At 38.2% G+C, this 22,319-nt stretch overlaps 1 protein-coding gene across 1 annotated transcript in view; it reads left to right on the top strand.

Annotated features, from left to right (window-relative positions):
- Positions 1 to 22,319, top strand: part of LOC26526255 (unconventional myosin-VIIa) — a 713,556-nt gene that overhangs the window by 192,354 nt on the left and 498,883 nt on the right. The window contains exon 8 of the mRNA XM_026976734.1: positions 7,629 to 7,871. Within this exon, the coding sequence (XP_026832535.1) occupies positions 7,629 to 7,871 (243 nt within the window). The remainder of the gene's footprint in view (positions 1 to 7,628; positions 7,872 to 22,319) is intronic.

The following is a 22,319-nucleotide window of genomic DNA, read 5'->3' as shown; positions in this document are numbered from 1 at the left end:
AGCCTCCCAATGCATTTGAATACATGCTGTTTGCGCTGCCACCTTTTTGGCAGCTTAATTTTCCACTTTAAACTATGCCTTAATTTTGGAAACGTTATACATTTTATTTCTTGTGAATTTGTGCTAAGAAAAGCGGCGATAATAAAAAAAAGTTTTTGGCTGCGAAAAAATTCGCCGACAACAATTATTAGCGATCAAGAAACGAAGAGTGAGTGCCAAAAAAAAAAAACAACCGCCGCTGCATAGAAAAACCGAGAGAGAGATGCTGCGGTCTTACATTATAATAGGCATATAAATAACCTTGTTTAGTATTAAGTATCTACGGAATTCGATTTTGCTGTTCAGAAATCATAATCAGGTCGACTTGCTTAGCGTCATTTGGAGAGCTGTTGAAGCAGGGTTAGATATTCCTCACGCCAACGAGCCGAAAACAGCCCCTGCAGTCAAGTCAGGCTCCACAAGAGTCTCAGCAGGTCCGCAAAGAAGAAAGTGTGTAGGAGTAAAAAAAATCGAGGTCGCCCGGGATATCTGAAATCGAAACTAAAGGCCGAGAATTAACGATTGCAGAAACTTGACAGATGAGGGTACACAGCTCCTCAAAACTGAGAAGCGGTGTTCCAAATCATCGATACAGATGATGATTGGCCGTCTTAACTGCTGCTTTCCACAATCCACAATTTTTGACAATTCCCTTAGACTGCAACTCCTTAATTTCGTCCCACATATGCTCATGCTGGACGCGCCGTATAAGAATTTTAGTTCCGTGTAAAATATCGGTAACCCAAAGCCCAGGATGGCGATTACGGGAAATAAATTTAGAGACGTTGCATGGCAGGGAATAAATTAATAAGCATACAATTGATAGTAGTATCCGGATATGGGGATTTACTTAGTAGCACTCTCCTTCGGAGCTCAATTTGTGGTCGAATTATTTTATTTTGTAGTTATTATTATTTTATTATTAGTATTTTGAATCTTGTGTAAGAAAGGGCGGACCATAAAACCAAAGCTTAGATTGCATCACTTAATTTGGAGTTGTACCTCTGGAAAGAATATCAGCAGGGTTAAGATATATAATGCCATTCCATGCCGCTTGTTAATTTTTGAATAGGAGCCACTCGGTTGGCGAAGAATCCCAAAGTTATAAGGTTCCTGATCCAAGACAAGTCCACGGACGAATCACTCCAGCAGAAATATTTCCCATCGAAGCATCATAAGTTGAGAAAATAAAGCCCCCGAAAGTCCCAGCTTCGGTACCGTCAATCTTTTTAAGGGAGCTACTCTAGACTTCGAATACAGTAGATGACTAGTTGCCTCCTCGGACTTAGAAACAATGTACACAAGCTCTGTACGCTTCCAAGCTGGCGTCACAGAATCCATGAACTTCTACGATATCATTTGGGGTAGTACTAGTCTGGGAAAGGTTAAACGGCTTACATTCACAAAATTGCTGCTAATGTCCATCCAGGTCGATTGCAACTCTAAAGAAAGACTTTCGTCCCAGTTCAGTGTAGCCTTCTACAATTGCTGCAAGAAAATCTTGCATTTAGCAACTGCAGGTCCGATAAGTCCCAGAAAGTCGTAAGTATAAGCAATATTCGATAAGATAGAGCGCTTACTAGGTTTTTTTAGTTTAAGGCAGAGACAAAAACGAAAATAATAAATTATCCGTAGATGGATCACAAGCAAGACCAACGAACTTGGTTATGTCACTCTGTCATCAAACTGCAGAAACTGCTCCTTGTCGTCTTCAGCATCACCTTCAATAACAGCTGAATGACATGAACATAATTTGGGGAGTTTAAAGTTGGCACAGGACAGAGTCTTTGAAGTTTGTTGCATTTTGTTTATAACCTCAGAAATTAAGTTGCCACCTGAAATAAAATCATCTACGTGGAAATCCTCTAGCAAAGCAGTCGAGCCAATGGATAAATAGAGCCTTCATCTCGAGCAAGCTGATGCTTTGCCCGCACTAACAAGAAGGAAACTGGCTTGGTTCCATAAGTGACTGTGTCCAACTTGAACACAGACTCCTCCTTAGGAGAGTCTCTCCACAAGATTCATTGGTAATAATTATCTGGAGCCATCATACGGACACACCGATATATTTAGCATATGTCTCCAGTGCTTATGATCGAAATTTCATTAAAATGTCAAACAGTGTCAATTTCAATGTCAAACAACCGAAGTTGTATGACAGGTCCTGCTAGGAGCGCCTTATTGAGAGATTGGCCAGACGAAGCTGATGCATCAAATACCACGCGAAGCTTAGTCGTTGGACTATCCTCCTTTAAGATACAATGATGCGGTAGAAAATACCTGCACGAAGAAATATCCGCAGAGTTAACCAGAGACATGTGTTTAAGGCTTAGATATTCATGAATAAAGGCCGAATATTGTTCTCTGAGACGGCTGCCGATCTAGTTTGTACTCCAGATTTAAAAATCTACGGTGAGCGTGCGCGTAGGACTCGCCTAAATTTGTAGACTTAGACTTAAATGGCAAATGCACAGAGTATTCACCTGCAGGTAATCTGGTGTAAGTGTCGCAGCAGGATCCGCTAACCGAATGTTGGGTGGAATATTCCAGTCATCTATGTATGGGGTGCGGTGAGCAACGTGGAATAGCTTGATGTCTGAGATTGCAAATAACGACTATAAATCCTTCAGTTGGAAACTAGAGCGACTAAACGACTCGTCCAGCTGCAACTGCTGCGCAAAACGAGAAGTTACCAGATTCAAATGTTTGACTGCCATTAGTATTAATGTTAAGAGTATTAGTATGGTGCTTATTTCAACACACACGGCTCGTGCATGCCCGAGTGTGATGCTCTGGAACGCAGGAACGTTTAGCCGTGATATAAGATGTAGAGATGTTGTGACCAGATAGGGCTGGTAGCTTGTTCATCTCTACGCTGTTGAATATGAGCACGCAAACGAAACTTAAAATGTAAAGCCATTTCATCAAATTCATCTCGGGGTTGGCTGCCGATTTCATTAAAATCGAGAGCTTCTAGCGAATCTTGATGCCGTCCATATGCAGTTTTAATTTGGAAAATCAGATGCAAGCGTACATCTAAATCAATCAAATGGACTAACCCAATTTTATCCACAATAACTGGCAATAACCATAAGCCTGACAAAATAAACCTCGGTTGTGCCTTCAAGACGCGCTATCTTATCAGAAACCGATGAAAAGGTAGGCACTTCAGCAAGAGACATGTTATTAAGCTCAAAGAAGCTGGGTTCGGTAAATTCGAAATTTTGAAATTTGAAAGCTGGAATCGTTTGCTAACCAATTAGTTTTTTTTGCCCACGTCCACTTTTAAAGATATGAAATTTCAAAAATTTTCGAAAATCAAAAAGTTTTTTTTTAACTTTTTTTTTAATCGCAATAATTTTGTTTGTCCACCCGTTAGAATTTTGAAAAAACTTTTAGTTTAGAAAATATAAGCTCTTAAAGAATTATGCATTTTCCACCGATTAAAACTGAATATTTTCAATCAAAATCGTTTGCAAACCCTTTAAAAATTGTTTTTATCCTTAAAAAAAATTATTTTTAATTAAAACTAACCAACTCAACACGCCAACTCACACGCTGTAGGATCTGCCTACACACACATGCATACGCACATGTGTTACGTGCCGCATTGACAATGCATACATACGTACATATGTACATATTACAAAAACAATATTGTGTATTCCGCTTATTCTTACCTAGTTCTCTATGCTAAGCAACAACAATTTCATATGCTTAACCCTTAATTTGCTGTACGATTAAAAAGCTACATAGCTAAAAATTTTGTTTGAAATATTTAGTTTTAATTTAATGCATTTTTGGAAAATACATAATTCCTTAAGGGCTTGTATTTTCTAAGCTAAAAGTTTTTTCAAAATTCTAAAGGGTGGGCAATCGTAGTTATTGCTATTTAAAAAAAATTCAGAAATGTCAACTTTTTGATTTTCGAAATTTCATATCCTCAAAACTGGACGTGGGCAAAAAAATCTAATTGGTTGGCAAACATTGGCATCCGATGTATGTATGTTTTTCCGAAGTTATGCGCAGTCAAAAGCAAAGAGAAGAGGCAAAGTACGTGCAAAGTACGTCTGTTTAACAATTGTCTGTCCGCAAACCTTAATTCTGTTGGCGATAAACACTGACTTGTTGTTATTATTGCACTTCAGGCCAGAAAATGCCTTTATTTTTATTAGAATTTGTTTAAATCCACTGCAAATCCACTGCACGTCGGGGTCAATAATGTTTACGCTGCCAGCTTTTTGGCAATTTTTCGATTAAAACTCCGCCTTTATTTGGGAAACGTTATACATTTTATTTCTTGTGAGTGTGCGCTTAAAATAGCGGCGACAACAATATAGGTATTTGGCTGAGTTCGACGACAACAATGCTTACCGATCAAGAAACGAAGAATGAGTGCCAAAAAAAATGATTTGTAGTAAATGATGCAGTAGATTTTAAAGTTTTTGCGAATGAGAGATGTTGTATGAAATAGACAGATTTTTTGTTGCTTTTACAAGTTGGCAATGGAATATAGTCTCGAAAGGAATATACTCTTAGCCAATCATACTCAGGAAGGGTGTGGTCATTGACTGAGTGGAGCTTAAGCAATAAGCTTCATAAATTTATTTGCTTTCAAATAGTTCTTCATTTTGAATAAAAGTATTAATGCTGGTTTATTTGTATGGCATGTAGGTAGTTTGCTTTGATGCACTAACATTGGTTGCAACCGTAGATTTTGAAAATGGTTGTTTGATTTGGTAAGATTGTTTTGATCTTAAGGATACTACGATTGTTACTGTAGCCCTTGATTAAAAGTTTTAAAGAATCGCAGATCTATGCCTGTTGCGCAGGAACATTTTTCACTAGGCAGTGAAATATTCACTGGAAAGGAAGAATGCTTGACATGAATATACGAAAGTCAGGTGTTAATTTTTGGAAGTTATTTTGATATTTTAGGCAAAATGGTCATGAAAATAACCAGACTGAAAAGACTAAGTTTTTGCATCTGAACGAAAGTAGAAGTATCAGCGAGGAGCAGAGATGTTACGGATATGTGTGCGAAACAGGTTGCAGTTTAAAGTAATTTTGCAGTTTTACAGAAACTCGAGCTCAAACGCACCGGTGCTTATAAACATAGATACGTTACATAGAAACGGCTTGCACATGGATTTGGAGAGGAACAAACGTTATTCGATTAGAATGAGCTGGAGGTATTGGTTTTAGAAATGTGTTTGTGTTTTAGAAATAAAGTTCACGATCGTTTCCGAAGTTTATGTTTGGGTACCTCATTGCGCTTCATATTTGCAGAACATTAACTCCAAGATCGACAATAGTTTTGGGACGAAAATTAAACTTACCGACGAATGGATACTGAAAGGAGCACAGCTAAGTTATTTTCAAAAACGCAATTTTTTTTAATGTATTTATTTATTGAATCTTCTCAGAATTTACGAAATTTTTCAAATCTTAATTATACACCAGTCTTAATAGTCTTTTAAATAATAGTTATCATTGTTGGGTGGGAAGGTCGTTGCGGTGAAGATGGGATTGGTTACAAACCCGCGATAAACTTCTCGCAAGGTTGTTAGGATGTGAACCTTATTTGCTTATGTACTTATGTTTTTGTTGAGTTATCCCTTCTCTGAAGGGTGTTATGTTCAGGTCTCTATACATATTTTCGTTTTGGATATACCAGAATGCTCAAGTGATTCTTCTAAGTATCTTTGATTGAGCCCTTTGAATGTTGTCTATATTACTGCTGCTAGCACTTTCCCATAGTTGGTTGTCGTACGTCCAGATGGTTTTAATAGGGAATTATAGAGTAAGAACCTGTAGTCCAGACAAAGAGATGACCGAGAGTTAATAGGCCAATCGAGGCTACAAGCCTTAAGCTGAAGATGGTTTCGATGTGTTTGTACCATGTGAGCCTTCGGTCGATGTGCACTCTAATTTCATTTGTTTTGGGAGTACGTTGTTTTTTAAGGTGATCGGGGCAGTCTGCCAATTTGTGACTGTCAATTGCTCACATTTTTGTTCGTTTATTTTTTGACTATCTGACTAGTAACTTCTTCACAGCCACTAAGTGACAAAAGCATTGATTTGTTGGTTGGACGGGTCATTTGGATAGACTTAAAATCACTTTGTCGTCGGCAAACGTAGAAGTCGTAAGAAGTCTGCTTGTTGGTTTGTCTGCTGTATAAAGGACGTACAGCACAGCATAGGTTCAAGTACGCTGCCTTTGGGAACTCCAGCGTTTATAGCTTGGTCGTCGGCTATATCAGACCCAAGTTGAGAATGTAGAGTTATGCATTGGGCTGTGGACTAAAAAAAAAAAAAAACAGGAGCTCATCGAAAAATATGTATTTGTGTCGTGGGACTTTAGGGAGTCTCGCACCTCCCCAACATAACGAGATATAAATATTAAAATGCCTGAAAACAGTTGCTTTTCGGACAACTTGTGGCTTCGTGGCTATTCCTTTGTCGTGGTAAACTAGAAACCAGTGCAGACAAATCGGAATCTCCATCAATTCCAAATTTCACTCCCTCCACAAAGGATTGATCGGATTGCTCCGAATTTTTTTTAGCTGCGGATTTCAGCAGCGATTCCTTTAATAGCATAAGGCTATTAAACTGCGAATCTAGCGCGAAAAGAAGATCATCAGCTCGACGCGAACTAACTTTAGCCACTCCAAAACTGCTTATCAGTCCTTTCAAGCCACCTTTAGTTTGGCGCATAAACGATTTTAAACAGTTGCTTTTCGTACCGATCGTCAGTTCTCATTTTTCCTCACGCTCACCTATCCTTTCACCGTAACCTTTAACGGTGTGTATTTTGGCACCAATCCAATTACAAGTTCGTGTGCTGGATGTTTTTATCGAGTTGAAGGATTGCCTCATCCCTGTCTAGATGCAGGGCACAAACTACACACGAATGCCAGTGCTATTACTATATCAGAACTATTGGTGCACCATTTGAGGGATCAGCTGAAACCAGTTGCATATTATAGTCGATCTTCATATAAACCAAAGAAAAGATATCCTATCTACGAGCTCGAGAATATAGGCGTCGCACGGCGTCAAGATTAAGCCCAATGTTATTGTTGGACTTAAAAGAGCAAAGAGGCTCATATATGCCGAATAGCTTATATGGCTTATTTACATTAAAGATATTTAATAAAGAATATTATTCATTATTATTCATTTTCTTTACAGAAAACTATGTTTTGTTTTTTTTAAGCTAATCCGATTCCGAATTTGAGTCATTTGCTGCCACTATTTCCATCTTTTAATAATAGTTGGGTCGCGAATTACTAGTTTATTACTTATTTCCTCCTGTGCTTTTTACTGAAAAATTGACAATGGGAAGGCATCAGGTAGAAGTTTCATGAATCTTCATGAATCATTTAAGAATTTATGAACAGAAGAATAGTGTCGGCTGAATAATGAAATTTATATTGATATACATTGATATAAGGAGTATATATACTATATAAAGATATAGCTGTTATAAATATTTTTAGTTAATTTCATTTTCTTCGAACCCTTTGCAGGTATATTCCAGAAATACCTTTATTAATAAATCTCTTAATAAATACATTTATTTTTAGGCTATAGAAAATCGACATGCTTTGGCAAAAGCATTGTACTCAAAAACGTTTACATGGCTGGTTTCGAAAATAAATAACTGCACAAATCCAGGACAAGATGGCGCTAAATTTCTTGGAGTTCTCGATATATTTGGATTCGAAAATTTTTCTCATAACTCATTTGAGCAGCTATGCATTAACTATACCAATGAAAAGCTTCACAAATTTTTTAACCATTATGTTTTTGCTTTAGAGCAATCAATCGTGAGTAAAAATGTATATTTATCTTCACCAAACAATACGATTAAATAATTATTTTAAGAGTAAAGATAGGTTCATGTTATACAATATCCATTAAATTGGTTTGGGATTGTATATAAATTGTATAAAGTTTATTAAAAGTTTTGTTTGTATTTACTGTTTCGTCTCAGGCAATGCATATTTAACTAATTTATAAATTATGGTAGTTTTGACTAATATACATGGCTAGCTACTTCTTATAAGATCAATGATATTTGTTTCAAGGTGTAAAAAAAAACTTTAAAAGTTTCACATTAATTTTATCTCAGGCTTTAATTGCATTGAATCCAGGTCACAACAGAAACGTTTTGCTGCTTGCTAAGGCAATCGAGGTTCTAGACCATCTGACCATATAGACACATTTCTCGCAAGGCAGATATTTCGAAATTGTTTTGTCTTGTTGATGGAAATGGAAACAAGTGATATTGTGAAATTAGCATCAACATTTTTAAAAATTCTGGGTGTTAAAGCTACTTTTTACTTTTTTCCATTCCCGAATACTCTACGAGTCAAATGTAAACAATTATACTAGGGGAACCGTACCATTGACCGATCTTTAAATCCGATTTTTGAAGCATTTACAAATTTTTTTCCATTTCAATAATATGCCGGACAAATGTGAAAATTTCTCCTTCACACTTCCACTAGTATTCGGAACTCGACTATAGCGTTCTTTCTTGATTGAATTGTGTTTTGTAGTAGTGATTATTATATTAAATTTTGAATAAAGTGTCTGTCAACTATTTACTAAACCAAGGAGGTTTGTTAGAGATAGACGGATAGTACATCGAGTGCGGTATAAAAAATACGTATGGCATCCGCCATTACGTTGCAGGAGTAACGATCGGATATAAAACTATTTAGCCTCAGAAAGTTTGCCTTGTGAAAACATTAAATTCGTTTGGTTGTCTTCTGTGATTTCTCTTTTATTATGGTACCGATTGTCACCTCAAAAGTTGGATGATATGGATCTTCAGGTTCAGTTAGAGGTGCTACTCTGGATCCAAAAATCGATCAAAAGTGTTTAGAATATAATTAACTAGCGACAACAAGCGACATGCCGAGCAAGCCGTCACTAAACTCGTCTTGTGCTATGGGAGAATGATATTCGCCTTTTTTCTGTGGACCACGTAGTTATAGGTATATTAAAATCACATAGAAATACGAATTGGTCCCTATCGGACAGCTTCTGGGATATTCTTCTTCGATATTCTGGGAATTTAGAAGACGACGGAACGTAACATTACGTAATATAATATAAACAGAGCTATCGGAAAATTACAGATCTACGAATATGAATACATTAAGGACTCATAAAAAAATACCTCCTCTGACGTGACGGTAGACATAACCGCAATTAAGACTCCACCTACCCGTCTGGAGAGACGATAGTGCCTGTATATTGTGTACATACCTAGGAAACTTATCTTATCTCTTGCTTTAACATGTCTCTGTAAACACAATGATATGGGATGCAAAGAAAAAGCTATGAAAATACAATTTATTAAGCTTGGTAGGCAAGCGTCTTATATTTATTAGGAGATTATGAGACTAGACTAGTTTTTTGAAGAAGAAGAGGAAGAAGAAGAAGTAAAAGAGGAGGCAGTGGTCTGGCCACGTGAGAGAAGTTTAATTCCAACGGGCCAATTTTTAGTCTAAGCTTCGAACTCTTTCCCCACCATACTATACGGCCACAAATCACCAGAACATATGGTAAAAAATAGCTCATTAGGGATATTGAAAGATGAAATGTATTTAGAAAAGTTAAATTTGTCCACTTTTATCGTATCGGCTCTTGTTTTGGTTTGTATATAGGATGCTACATCAGATGATGTTTGATTAGGGGAAAGCCGAGAAACGAAAATTTGTTTCTTTAGTGGAAACACCGTTAGGGGTTTTGGCACTGCAGATTCTGTTTCAATATTTCTTTGTCGTGGTAAACTAGAAACCAGTGCAGACAAATCGGAATTTCCATCAATTCCAAATTTGAGTCCCTCCACAAAAGATTGATCGGATTGATCCGAATCTTTTTTAGCTGCGGATTTCGGCAGCGATTCCTCTAATAGCTTAAGGCTATTAAACTGCGAATCCAGTGCTAAAAGAAGATCATCAGATCGACGAGAACTAACTTTAGCCACGCCAAAACTGCTGATCAGTCCTTCCAAGCCACCTTTAGTTTGGTGCATAAACGTTTTCATCTCGTTCGCAAACCCTAGGCAAGTATTAACAGTATTTTAGATTTGGGCCCATAGCTAGGTCATCACTTGTTCGGCCACTAAAAACTCCGCCCTTAGTAAGCACCATTTTATCATACAGCCAACAAGTTATTGCTGTGTGCTCAGGTTTTATTACCTGACGGCATTTGTTTTGGAAGCAGAAAACATTAGTTTCCATGTTTTTTTTTTTGATTTAGACCACTGTGCAAAGACACAAAATCAAATCTTGCATGCGAGCTGTTAAATGTTCCGCTAGAGTGCAGTTAGATTTTGTGAGGGAGAGAGCGGGCGCACAGTGCAGTTATGTGCTTACAACGACAACATCAAACATTATTACGGATAACGCAAATGCAAAAAAACTTAAAAATGTTTTAGAGGTGCGGGCGTAAGAGTTTTGTGCTGTTTGTGGGCGTTAGAGTATTTTGACAAATTTATTGAAAGTGAAAAAGTATCACAAAGTTTTTCAAAAGTGTGGGCGTGCCAGTCTTGGGCGGTTTGTGAGCGTTGGAGTGCGCATGGCAAAAAGTTTTTGGCAAATTGATAGAAATTTACAAAAACTAACATAAAAATGAAAAAATGTTAGAACATTTTTCAAAAGCGTGAGCGTGGCAGTTTTGGTAATGAACGTTTGGGGGCATTAAAGTGGCCGTGGCAAAAAGTTTTTTGGCAGATCTATAGAACTTTAGAAAATATATAAAAAAAAATATATATAAAAAAATTTTTTAAAAGTGTGGGCGTGACAGTTTTGGGTGGTTTTGGGCGTGACAAAAAGTGTTTTTTAAAAATTTAGAGGATATATAAAATAAAAAAATAACAACATTTTAAAGTATGTGTGGGCCTGACAGTTTTGTGGTTTTGGCAAAAGCAAATAAATTTGGAGCCTCAGAAAAACCGTTTAAAATGACTATCAACAAAAAGAAAGTTCCTCTTCGAGTAGCTCGCTGGACATTGTATTTGCCGGACTTCAACTACATGATCGAACGTCGCTCCGGAACAAAAATGAAACATGTTGATTAACATTAACATAACATGTTGTCTTGCTTAATGCTCAGATCAAAGACGAATGGACCCAAGCAGTTCGAATCCTTGAGGAAAAGGATACATACCAGGACTTCTACTTCAAAAACGACGTTCTTTTCAAAGACCCAATAGCGAACTTGTTTTGTACCTACGGCTATGGAAAATGAGATAATTCAGATCAATCACAATCAAGGACATTTCCCTGCCAGGAAGACACAGGATCTCATCGAAAAATCATTTTTATTCACAAGGTAAAATACAAAACAGAGCGAATCGTCAAGAGCTGCATCAGATGCCTTATCGTAAATTCTTAAACAGGCTTTCTAACTTTAATTGTCAAAGCTGATTCGTTACGTACCACATCGATCATAAGTCGGTTGAATGGAGATGACATCCAAGTGCTGCAATCACATCCTTTTTGTAGCAGTTGGATATATTCGAAATATATCTGGGCCGTCCTCCACCTTGTAGCCCAGTTATCGATGTAGTGTTACCGTGTCTGGAGAGGTAAGCCGAACATTTCGAAAATCAAGTTGAAAGGATTCACAAGATCGTCGTACCAATTTTTGCAAAGTTGAGCCATGAAAGCCCTATTGCGTTAGAAGATTTCAGCAAATTATTAATAATACTGAGCCAAGAAACACGAAGATCCCACCGCTTTAACTTTCGATATGCGGATGACCGGCAGCAATAAATTAAAGGCCTTGTTGCAGGAGCAATACTAACTTTATTTTGACACATCATTACATATCGTTCTATTGCTGGTTCTTATGTCACTTCTATCTTATCGCGAATGTAGCCGTGCGATACACGGTGCCCTTCGGTCAGTTGGGCGGGAGGTGTAGCCGTGGCACTCTCGCATAAAAAAAGAAAGAGCTCTATGAAGAAAAAGATAACTACCGGAAATCATCACGAGAGAACATCAAACGGATATAGAACAAAAAGGGAATGCGTTTAATTTAAAAAGGAAACAGGAGTCTATCAACTACATTATTGAAGTAGAACGTATAGGTGATACAGAGGGTCAACTTAGAGCATCTATCGTTGCTGAGTATATGAAGGTGTTTTCAGGTTCAATGGAGGCGAAAGAACATTCAGAATGGCCGAATGTGGGATTTGAACTAGGCGGGCTTTCATCGCGGCAATCTCGAATTGGTTTAAGTAAACTATTTGGCAACGTATGGTCAGATCGCCATTCAAAATGCTAGATACTTTGTAGACCATCGATTATTGTAGCAGTAGTAATTGTGTAGAGTTCACAAAGAAATGAGCAAAATAAAAGAGAACAAGTTATTAACAAGTACATACTTTGAAAGCCGGAATAAATACACTTAAACTTATCATATATAAATTTCTAAAATTTTGCGGGCTCACCGGGATTGACCCAAACATAAAGTCCAAGATAAATAGAATGTTGAAGTGCGTTGTACAGCTACCTACAAAGATTGCGAATATAAATTATGGTGAAACAGCCATTTGCGAAAAGAGACAGTGAAAAGCATCATTTTGGCATAAGCGAGTAATGGAGACTACCTGGAAAAAGCGCAAGGCAATCGTTTGTGGAAGTGCAGATACAGTGCATCATAGATCGTCAGCCTGAAATCCGGGCAGAAACGGTGAATTGAAAACTTGTATAGGCTCATTTGCGGAAGGCGTGAGGCGAGACGTGTAGTGTCAAGCAGAGCGGATTCTAAAAAAGTAGTGGAGTAGAAGGCGGTAGAACTAGTAGGGATCCGTCCTACATGAAGAAGGATTGTAAATGCTTTCATTGCGGACAGTCAGGTCATCGTGTCACTACGGTAAAGGTCGAAGTTAAACAGGGGAGTAATGCTAATACTGTTCCTTTGGAGAACCCAGCGGCAAAGCCAAACAGCTTGGCCTTGAACTTAGAGTACAAAGACATTCAAATCGTTGTTTCAAAGGACTCGTCGACACAGGCGCAGATCTATGCTTGATGTGCAGAAACATTTTCTTGAACTAGGCAACGGAATCCACACTAGAATGAGGATAGTTTGACGGTAGAATTGACGATCAAGTCAAAAAGGTCGTTGCTGAGAAGATCGTTCAGCCGAGTACCTCTGAGCACACATCGCCAGTAATTTTGATATCCAAGAAACAGGGGCTTAGGATGTTATGGCGGAGAGGTATATCGCCCGTTAGGTCAAGCAGACGCTCTTCTCCGGACCACCTTTGCCGACCACTGACTCCACTGAATCTTCTGAGGTAGGGCTCCTTGCGTATTCTCACGTATTCTCACCGACTGTCTGGCCTGAGGTAGGGCTCCTCGCGTATACTAACGATTCTCACTGACTGTCCCGAGCTGCGCTTGCGCCGTCCCTTTTATAGGCCAAGGGGATCCGGTTATTTCCCCCTTTAGCGCACGGCCCGCTCGTGTACAAGGTCCAATCCACGTCCCATTAATTCACGGTGCGTCCAAAGTCCACACCGTTAATATTCAACCTCTGTGCCCTTGGCCAGCTTGAGTCCAAAGTCCAGCGCGGTATCCAAGGTCCATAATTTCCCGTTTGACCTGGTTGCCCTTGACTCCTACTCCATTCCAGCCTTCTTTGCTGTTGCTAGGCAGCTCTCCTGCACCTCGATTTGTGGGGAGTCTTAAGACTCCTCACACGTGTGGCCTCCTCACAAGACAAGAAATTCTCCTCTTCGGATCTAACTAACGGCTTCTTTCACGTTCAGATCGAACTGGGCTCTCGAAAATATACATCATTTGTGGCACAATCTGGACAGTTCGAATTCCTTTACGTTTCTTTTTGCAGTTCTAAGAGAGCTCATCGCCACCAATGCTGTTGTTGTGAAGTATTAATTCTCAGTCTGGACATCAAAGGACAGTTTCTAGGCTACGTAATTCAATGTGGAACCATAACTCCATGTCCGAAAATTCGTTAAGGAATACGCTTACATTACTAGGTCTTTATCGGATTTGTTGAGAGGTGATTCAAAGTATGAATTCGGGGAGAAACAGCAGTTAGGATCAAAAAGTATGCTCTCTTCAGTTAACCAGTTCTTAAGTTGTACAACCCCAACTTACTGACAGATATACACACAGATTACGGTTCCAAGTCTTATTGCAGAAGGAGGACTGAAGACAGTTCTTTTCATCCGGTGCATTACATTTAACGCGCGAGTCCAACGACCACACCTAACGCCCAAACGACCGATACCACCAGTGGTACGGCTCGAGGAGCGAGGAACATATAAATATTAGTAAGATCTAATTATGTTAGTATTGATCGCTTTCAGAGCGGCACAGAGTCAGGATGAGATAATAGTCTATTATAGTCGCACATAATACTCTGTATCAAGTTCACCAGGAATTAGGAATTAAAATCTTCAGAATGAGTTAATGTAGAATATGTTGTTTGAAAAAACTATATCGGCTAATGCCTAGTCCGATGTTACAGTATTATTTTCAAAACAACGAGAAAGAATAAGAAACTGTTTTGCGCTTAGTGTTAACGAAATAATAAAGCTGTTTCCGATCCTGTGCGAACTGGAACTTACAACGGTTTAAATAGTTCTTGCCATTTTGACTATTGAAAAAAGGTAAGATTTGATAAGCATAAACCGAAAATAAAGTCTGTATTTTACAGTTCCGCCATTATGTTGCAGGAGTAAAGATCGGACCAATTAAAGCCAGATATAAAATTATTTAGCCTTATCATTATTTAGTCTTGCGAAAACAATGAATTCGGTTGGTTGACTTCTGTAATTTCTCTTTTGTAACGGTACCTGTGTCGATTGCCTCCGCAAAAGTTGGATGATATCTTCAGGTGGAGTAAGAGGTGCTACTCTGGAAAAAACACACTTTCAGGACTTGTTATGAGACATAGATCCAATAGTCGAGCAAGACAGTTTCGAATAGAAATAGCTTGCGACCACGATAAGACGAGCAAGCCGTCAATAATGTGGTGTTGTGCAATAGGTAGAAGGTTATTCGATTTCTCTTCTGCTGACCACGTAGTGCCAGGTATATATAAATCACTGCTGATTGCTTTTTTGAGACGGATTGGATAGCGGACAAATGATTTCAATATCATTTCCAGCGGCTTTCTTGCGTTTTGGCGATTCCTCTAATAGCTTAAGGCTATTAAACTGTGAATCTAACGCGGAAAAGAGATCATCAGCTCGGCGAAAACTATCTTTAGCCAAGCCAAAACTGCTGATCAGTCCTTTCAAGCCACCTTTAGTTTGGTGCTTAAACGATTTCATCTCGTTCGCAACTCCTAGACAAACATCATTTTAGATTTGGGCCCTTAGCTAAGTCATCTCTCATTCGGCCGCTCAAGCAGCGTACTTATTGTGTACCATTTTATCATTATATTTTAGTAAACAGAACACGAAGACAAACAAAAAACAAAAGGAGGGAGAGGTACAAAAAATGCAAGATACAAAAATGGATTTACGGACTTCCGTTTGAGTTTTGAGATCATCATTTTTGAGATCAAAAGCGAAAGCGAGAGATACATTAAGACCACACCAACGAAAAAAACAACAATAGATCGAGTATTAATCAAAAGTACAATACGAGTGTCTGGAAATCATCAGGTGGTGCAAAGTCAGGGACGGACTAATTACCCACCGCCGAATGCCGTCGTGTGTACGTAATAATGCGTAAGGAGCTGTGCTGCAGTTGCCACCAATAAAATGAAATAACTGTGGCAATCGTAATCGCAGTTGCACTTGTGTCCACAGTGTCCTTGGCCGGGTGTTTTGGCCCGAATTTAGTGGTGCAAGGTCACGGCGGTCTTAGCGGAAACTGCACGGAACGGAACGAACGGAATGGAAGGCCGCCGTGGAAGGAATCAAGGTTAATTGTCCATTAAGGCGGAGGAAAGTGCAAGTGTCTGGAAAATGCCACCACCACCATCGAAATTGCCATTGCAACTTAACCGAACTGCATTGACCCTCTATGTGTGAGTGTGTGCGTTCAAGGGTGTGTAATTTATGAGGTCGTTGCGCTCATATCGGGGTCTCGACTTAGCCTTTGAGCGGTTTGGGCCAAGTGACAAGCGTCGCGAACGTAAACGGTTAGGCACATTAAAAGGCTTAACGCGATATTTGAATTGGTCATACTCAATTGTAATGTAATTTAATGATAGACTGGGGAAATGAGAAAATATTTGATTTTCTTCTTTCAATGCTATTAATTTGTTCACCAGCATTAGCTTTAGTTATGATGCTAAGCCTCCTAATTGAAATTGTTTTAAAACGAGTTCCGTCAAAAAACCTTATTCCTAAATATGCGCTCACCATATTTTTCCGACCATTCTCCATTGCTTATGACATCAGGATATCCTTTTTCTATTCCAAACCCAAGCCCTGTGTACGTAAGTCATAGTAAGGGAGCAGTCAACTTAGATCATTGGTCTTCAAGGCTTAAGTGAACGCCATCCTCCCTCGACACAACACTATAATGAATTCAAAATCACTTCCGATTTGTCGATTGAATAAAATTACTACAATAAATTTGCACACACACTCCAAGGACCATTTCTTTAAATTAGTGCACAAATCAAAAGAGATTCACTCCCGAAGCTAATTATGTGAACAAAATATAATTATTAAAGAATTTATTAAAAACCCTCTATAGGTATTGGTAAAAGGAAAAATAAATTCGGATCGCAGAAAAAAGCACGACCGTCCGTTTTAAAGTCAGAAGCCGAAAACCATCGTAACTCACTGTAACGCGTTTAATTTATTTATTTATTTATTATAATAGATAGAGTAGTTTAAAAAAACTAACCTACCTTAATTATTAAAGCGCTGGCTGCAGGGCCAATGGCTATGTTGTTTGACAATTGCATTGTATCTTAATCTTAATCATATTGGGTATATGTCTAAATTGTTTTTGTATTTATTATGTACATTTGTATTTTTTTTTTTTAGATTTACCTTGAAATACTTCTTCATACTTCTGTTTTTTGAGAAAAGTAGAATTTTTTGTATCGGTCGGGGTTACTAAGAGGGCTGTGTTGTTTAATATGGCTTGTTTGGTTTGCAGGAGGGATGGGATGAGTTAAGTATATGGCTTATTGAAATATCACCTTGGCAAAACGGACAATATGGTAAAGAGGTAGTGTTTAGGTAGTGTTGTTTGGTTATTTTTGTGTGTCCTAGTCAATGTCATATTTACTTTTATTTGGTCTAGTTTAGTATAATTTGGGTGGGAATTTTTAAAATAATCGCAGGTGTGTGTTACTTGTGTTGATTGATTGATTTATATAATGTTTATAATGTTTTCTTTTCTTTTATCACAAATTCCTTTTTAAGATGTCTTTTTATATCTGTGTTGCTTATGTTTCTTGTGAGAATTAGTGGCATATTGCCTGCTGATTTTACAGCTTAGTCGGCTAATTCATTTCATTTTATTCCTGTATGGCCAGGGATCCACATTATTTTAATTTTCGGCGCGTGTTGTTTCAAAAGTGATCTAATTCTGTTTGGGTAATAGCTGTTGTTATTTGAGTTTTGGATTGAGTCTATTGCTGATAAGGAGTCGGAACAGATAATGAATTTGATTTTTAGGATTTCAATTGCTTCTAGGATAGCGATTGTTTTTGAGGTGAGGACGGATGAATACGGCAGTATGCCATATTTCAAAATGCTTGTCTCCGTTGTGACGGCAAATGTTATGGTGCAGTTAATTTTTGGTTAGTGAATATAAAAGTAAGTTCGTACAGTTTTCGGAATGTTTCTGGCGCTGTTTCTTACTTTTATGTGTTCGGAGTGTTGTGTCTATTAGATTGTGGAGGGCCCAGGGTGGTCTGTATTTATGGAGCTTTTCTGGTTTGTTGGGTCTGGTCATTTTGATGGTCTGGTCTATTATTGGTAGTGCTTTCTTTTTATATTTTTTAAGTTTGACAAACTTGTGAAGTGGCGTGTTTTGGGAAAAAATAAGGTTTTGGGATAATTTGGCTGTTCGAAGGTCTCGTTTCATTTCTAAGGAGGGAATATTTGCTTCGTATTGGAGTGGGCTTCATCATAATACTCTTTTTTAATTTTGATGGCCCTTTTATGGTGTATACTATCAAATCTTCTTCTTCCTCCTCTAAGCCTGCAAAGTTTTCTTTTATGATGTTGATCGAGGAACCCGTGTCGATCATTCCTTTATAGTAATTGTTATGATAGCTTATTAGAACATGGGGACTGGTTTGTTTTCCCGCGTTTTTTCAGTGTCAAAGGCAGTGTGATGTAAATTTACGTCCATCCTGCTTTGCCCACTTTGACTTCCATGTTGTATTTTTACCGGCCCATTATTGTTAACATTATTTGAAGTTAAAGGTTCAAAGTTGCGAGGATTGTGTTATCTGGCTTGTGTTAAATCCCTTCCAAAAGTGTAGAAATTTCGGCTCTGATGAGCAGCTATAACTCAGCTAAAGTCAAGTAAGCTATAGCTGAAGACAAGTACTGATTTTGATTAGTCAAAAATTGATTTGGTCTTTGCATGTTAATGTTTTGATTCGTTACAGGGTAGTAAGTACCACAATCATTATGTCTGCTATTAAAGTATCTTTAATTATAGTTTTGATTCATATTTCCCTTGTTTTTTTGCTTATGCCTTTATAATTTCTTAAAGTATTGATTTTCGGGGTTACCGTCACGTGGTCTATACCTAACTCCATTGTGGCTTGTTTTAATTTGGCAATGGTATGGCAATATCCTTATGCGCTAGTGACATGTACAATCTGTCTGGAAATTTTCGATCTATTGTAGTTTAAGCGTTCTTTTTTCCATTTCAGTGAAGTTTAACTTATCAATAAGGTCATTTTCTAATTCTAGTTTAGCAAAAATATTCCAATATTGTAATTCTAATTTTTCAATAAACTTACTAATGCTACCAGGGTATGTTGTTTACTCCAGTTGTCTCACTAGGGTTACGTATGGTCTACGGTCCTTGAATGATGTTGCTAATGTTGTTTTAATTTCTATCCATATCGTTGGTCTTGCTTGTATTACAACTTCCAGCGCTGAGTCTGTGATCACGCTTCACCGCTCCATATATTACACGTGCCTGCCTGGCATCTTGGGTGGGATATAAATTGAGCAGTTGTTCGACCTGGTTGACGAACGCGGACAACTTGCCAGGTGTGCCATCGTAGTAGTGCAATTCTTTAATGTCTGTTCTCAGAATGTTGTGGAACTGCTATATTGTAGTATTTGTAAATTTTTTGATGCACAGAGTTTTAAAATGTTATTTGTTTTGGTTTATTTAAACCCACGGAATTAAAAATTTTAATAAAATTTTGTATCCGAGCGCACGGGATTTTTCTTAGTTAATTTGCTGAGTTTATCTGACCACACGGAATTTTTTGTTATAGAAATCTACGCGCACGGATCCGTTTTGCGGATCCATTTAATTTAGAAATCCCTGTTTTAATTCGCTGGTCAGGTTAGCTAGTTGTATAGCATATCCTGTAAATGACCAGTACTGTACTAAAAGGACTTCCTATTTTGATGATGATCCTACCGACTGCGCAATTATATGTTGGTAATAATATTATTTAAATATTTATTATTATTTATTATTTAATATTATTAAAATTTTTAAATATAAATATATTTATAGGTCAAAAAAAAAATTTTTTTATTGAACTGAATAATTACAACTCTTTATTTTGAAAAACACCGACCTTCTTAATTTAGGTCTCAAACTTAACTCTACTTATTGATCTAGATTGATGGACGTTCAAGCCTCAAATATGGACTTTGGATCTTAGGATTTAGAGAGAGTTACATCCTGTATTCATATGAAAGTCTGGTTCTTATCTGGTATTGATTGGGTACATAATGGGTAGTGTGGGGTGTATTGGTTAAACTGTGTATATTGAACCATTTAACCACTTGACAAATACATATACACACAGAAACGTAGTACATATGTATGTACCACAGTAGCACTTGACCACATACACACACAACATTAAATTGCATAGCAACACATAAGTCAGACCCCAAAACCTTGGTGACAATAACAACTTCGGCCGCGCTAACATAAACAATTGACTTATAGACATAAACATCCGCCGATACCGAATACGTTATTCCCGCTAAGCAACCAAATTACTAACGCAGCACAAATACTTGCCTGATAATTTTCCATGCGCAACTCTCTTAAAAGAGCGCAGCCCACTTAAACATAGAAGAGAGACACTTGTGCTCCATAAACAAATTCAGACAAAGGTTTGCTAAGCGTTCAACTCGCACTCCAGCTTTAGATTTAATTCATCCACTTTACCATTAAGACGTGAATTGTCTCCGATTCAAAGTTGTATTTTTGTTTTGGAATAAAATTTATATTTTTTTCAAAACTTGCAACCGAGATCTCGTTAGTATATGAATTAACAAACTCGGTCACCTTCAGGTGAAGGTCCAACGCTGCAGTCACTGTCACAATGGCCGCGTCTAGCCAACTATTCTTCTCTCCAGAGTGTCCCTCGCAGCTGTCTTCTAACAGTGATGGGGAAAGTTATCCAATAAATCCAATTGTAGATTTATGAAATTGCTGTGTCAGCAATTTGACCGGAGTTGGTCATCGGACGATCGGTCTCTCCCGTCGCCCGGTTAACTTACTTATATTATATATTTATATTTATATTTATTTATATACTATATTCGTTGAAAACTAGGTATATACATATATTTTTGATCATGATCAATAGCCGAGTCGATCTGGCCATGTCCGTCTGTCTGTTCGTCTAGAGTAGATGTTAGTTTTTTGGCTACGTAAGGGAAGTTTTAATCCATCGGGCCCTTTTTTCCTATAGTCTACACAGAGTTCGAAGTCGACTTGGCTTTTTTAAATCCGAATTGGTTTTCGTTAAGTAGATTGTTATGTGTCACAAACCACCAGTCTTTTAGCTATGCTTTTGTATAGCGTTTTTGCTATAAAACAGTTGAGGGAAATGGGTCGGTAAGATGAAATTTGAGTTTTGTCGGTGTTCGGCTTGAGGATTGGGATAATTAGACTTGTTTTGAAAGCTTGGTGTATGTGGCTAACAAATATTTTGTTAAATAGTTTTGTTATTCTGTTTTTTTGTTGTGGGGGAGCTATTTTTAATTAATTGATATGAGACCTGGAGTCTCATAAGTTCTGGAGCAGATCCTTTTAATGTTTGGAGGGCTGAGATAAGTTCATGGTATGTTATCCGCATTCCAATACCTAAGCGAACAGGCTGAACTCTGACCTCTCCGCTCGATTGCGACTTTGCCTCAGTTCACAGTTCATTTTAGCTCGGTTCAGTGCAGTTCAGGGCCAAATCCCAAACATGATAGCACTTTTGTGTCCTCGGCTTCCATGAAGACCTAAGCTGCCTGGCTCCCAGTTCTTCCTCTCCCAGGTTATCCAAATCCGCCCAGATCCCAGCCACATGCCAAAAAGAAGGAGTCACTGCCAAAAAAAATCAAAGATTTGCTTACTATACTGTTACGCTGGATCTTCATTCCATTTTATTTTGGCAAATATACATGTTTGATATATAAAATATATTGAACAATCCAACTACACTTAAGGTAAAAAAAACCTTATCTTTATCTTTATAAATTTAATGTTTGTTAATTAGGCATTGACTTAAGCAATATACTTCTAAGTATTACTCATAGTTTTCACCTAACTTGTTTTCTGTGTAGTTAGCATCATTTCAATTGCTGGCATATTGGCCCGGTGGATTTTCAGCAGTGCTCACTGGCTTTTCCTTTGCCAGTTGGTTATGTTGGCTTCGCGGCTCAGCCGTTCAAATATTTGCCCCCATATGCATAAAATATACTTGCCGGAATCTAAGGGATCCGGAGAAAGGACAGGGAGTCAGGCTCAGTACTCGGGCCACTGCTGTGGAATGCAATGTACGACGGGTTGCCAGGAAGACCCTAGGTGATCGGCTTCGCGGACGATATTGCCATAGTAGTAGTGGCAAAAACCGTTCGAGAAGCCGAGAGCCTTGGTATTTGCACCATGGTAGAGTGGCTCTCATCGGTCGGTCTAGATATTGCAGACTACAAAACGGAGGCCGTGCTTATATCCAGCCGTAAGCAGGTTGAGCCATCATCCAAGTCGGAGGCGCCACCATCACGTCAGGAAGAGCAATCAGGTACTTAGGAGTTATGCTAGACATCAGGTTGCCGTTTAAAGAAAGCTGGCGGAGACAAATCGGAAGGCAGT

Source organism: Drosophila erecta, unplaced genomic scaffold, assembly GCF_003286155.1.
Source record: "Drosophila erecta strain 14021-0224.00,06,07 unplaced genomic scaffold, DereRS2 tig00000021-arrow-pilon, whole genome shotgun sequence".
Lineage (NCBI taxonomy): Eukaryota > Metazoa > Arthropoda > Insecta > Diptera > Drosophilidae > Drosophila > Drosophila erecta.
This window is presented reverse-complemented; position numbering and strand designations above follow the sequence as displayed.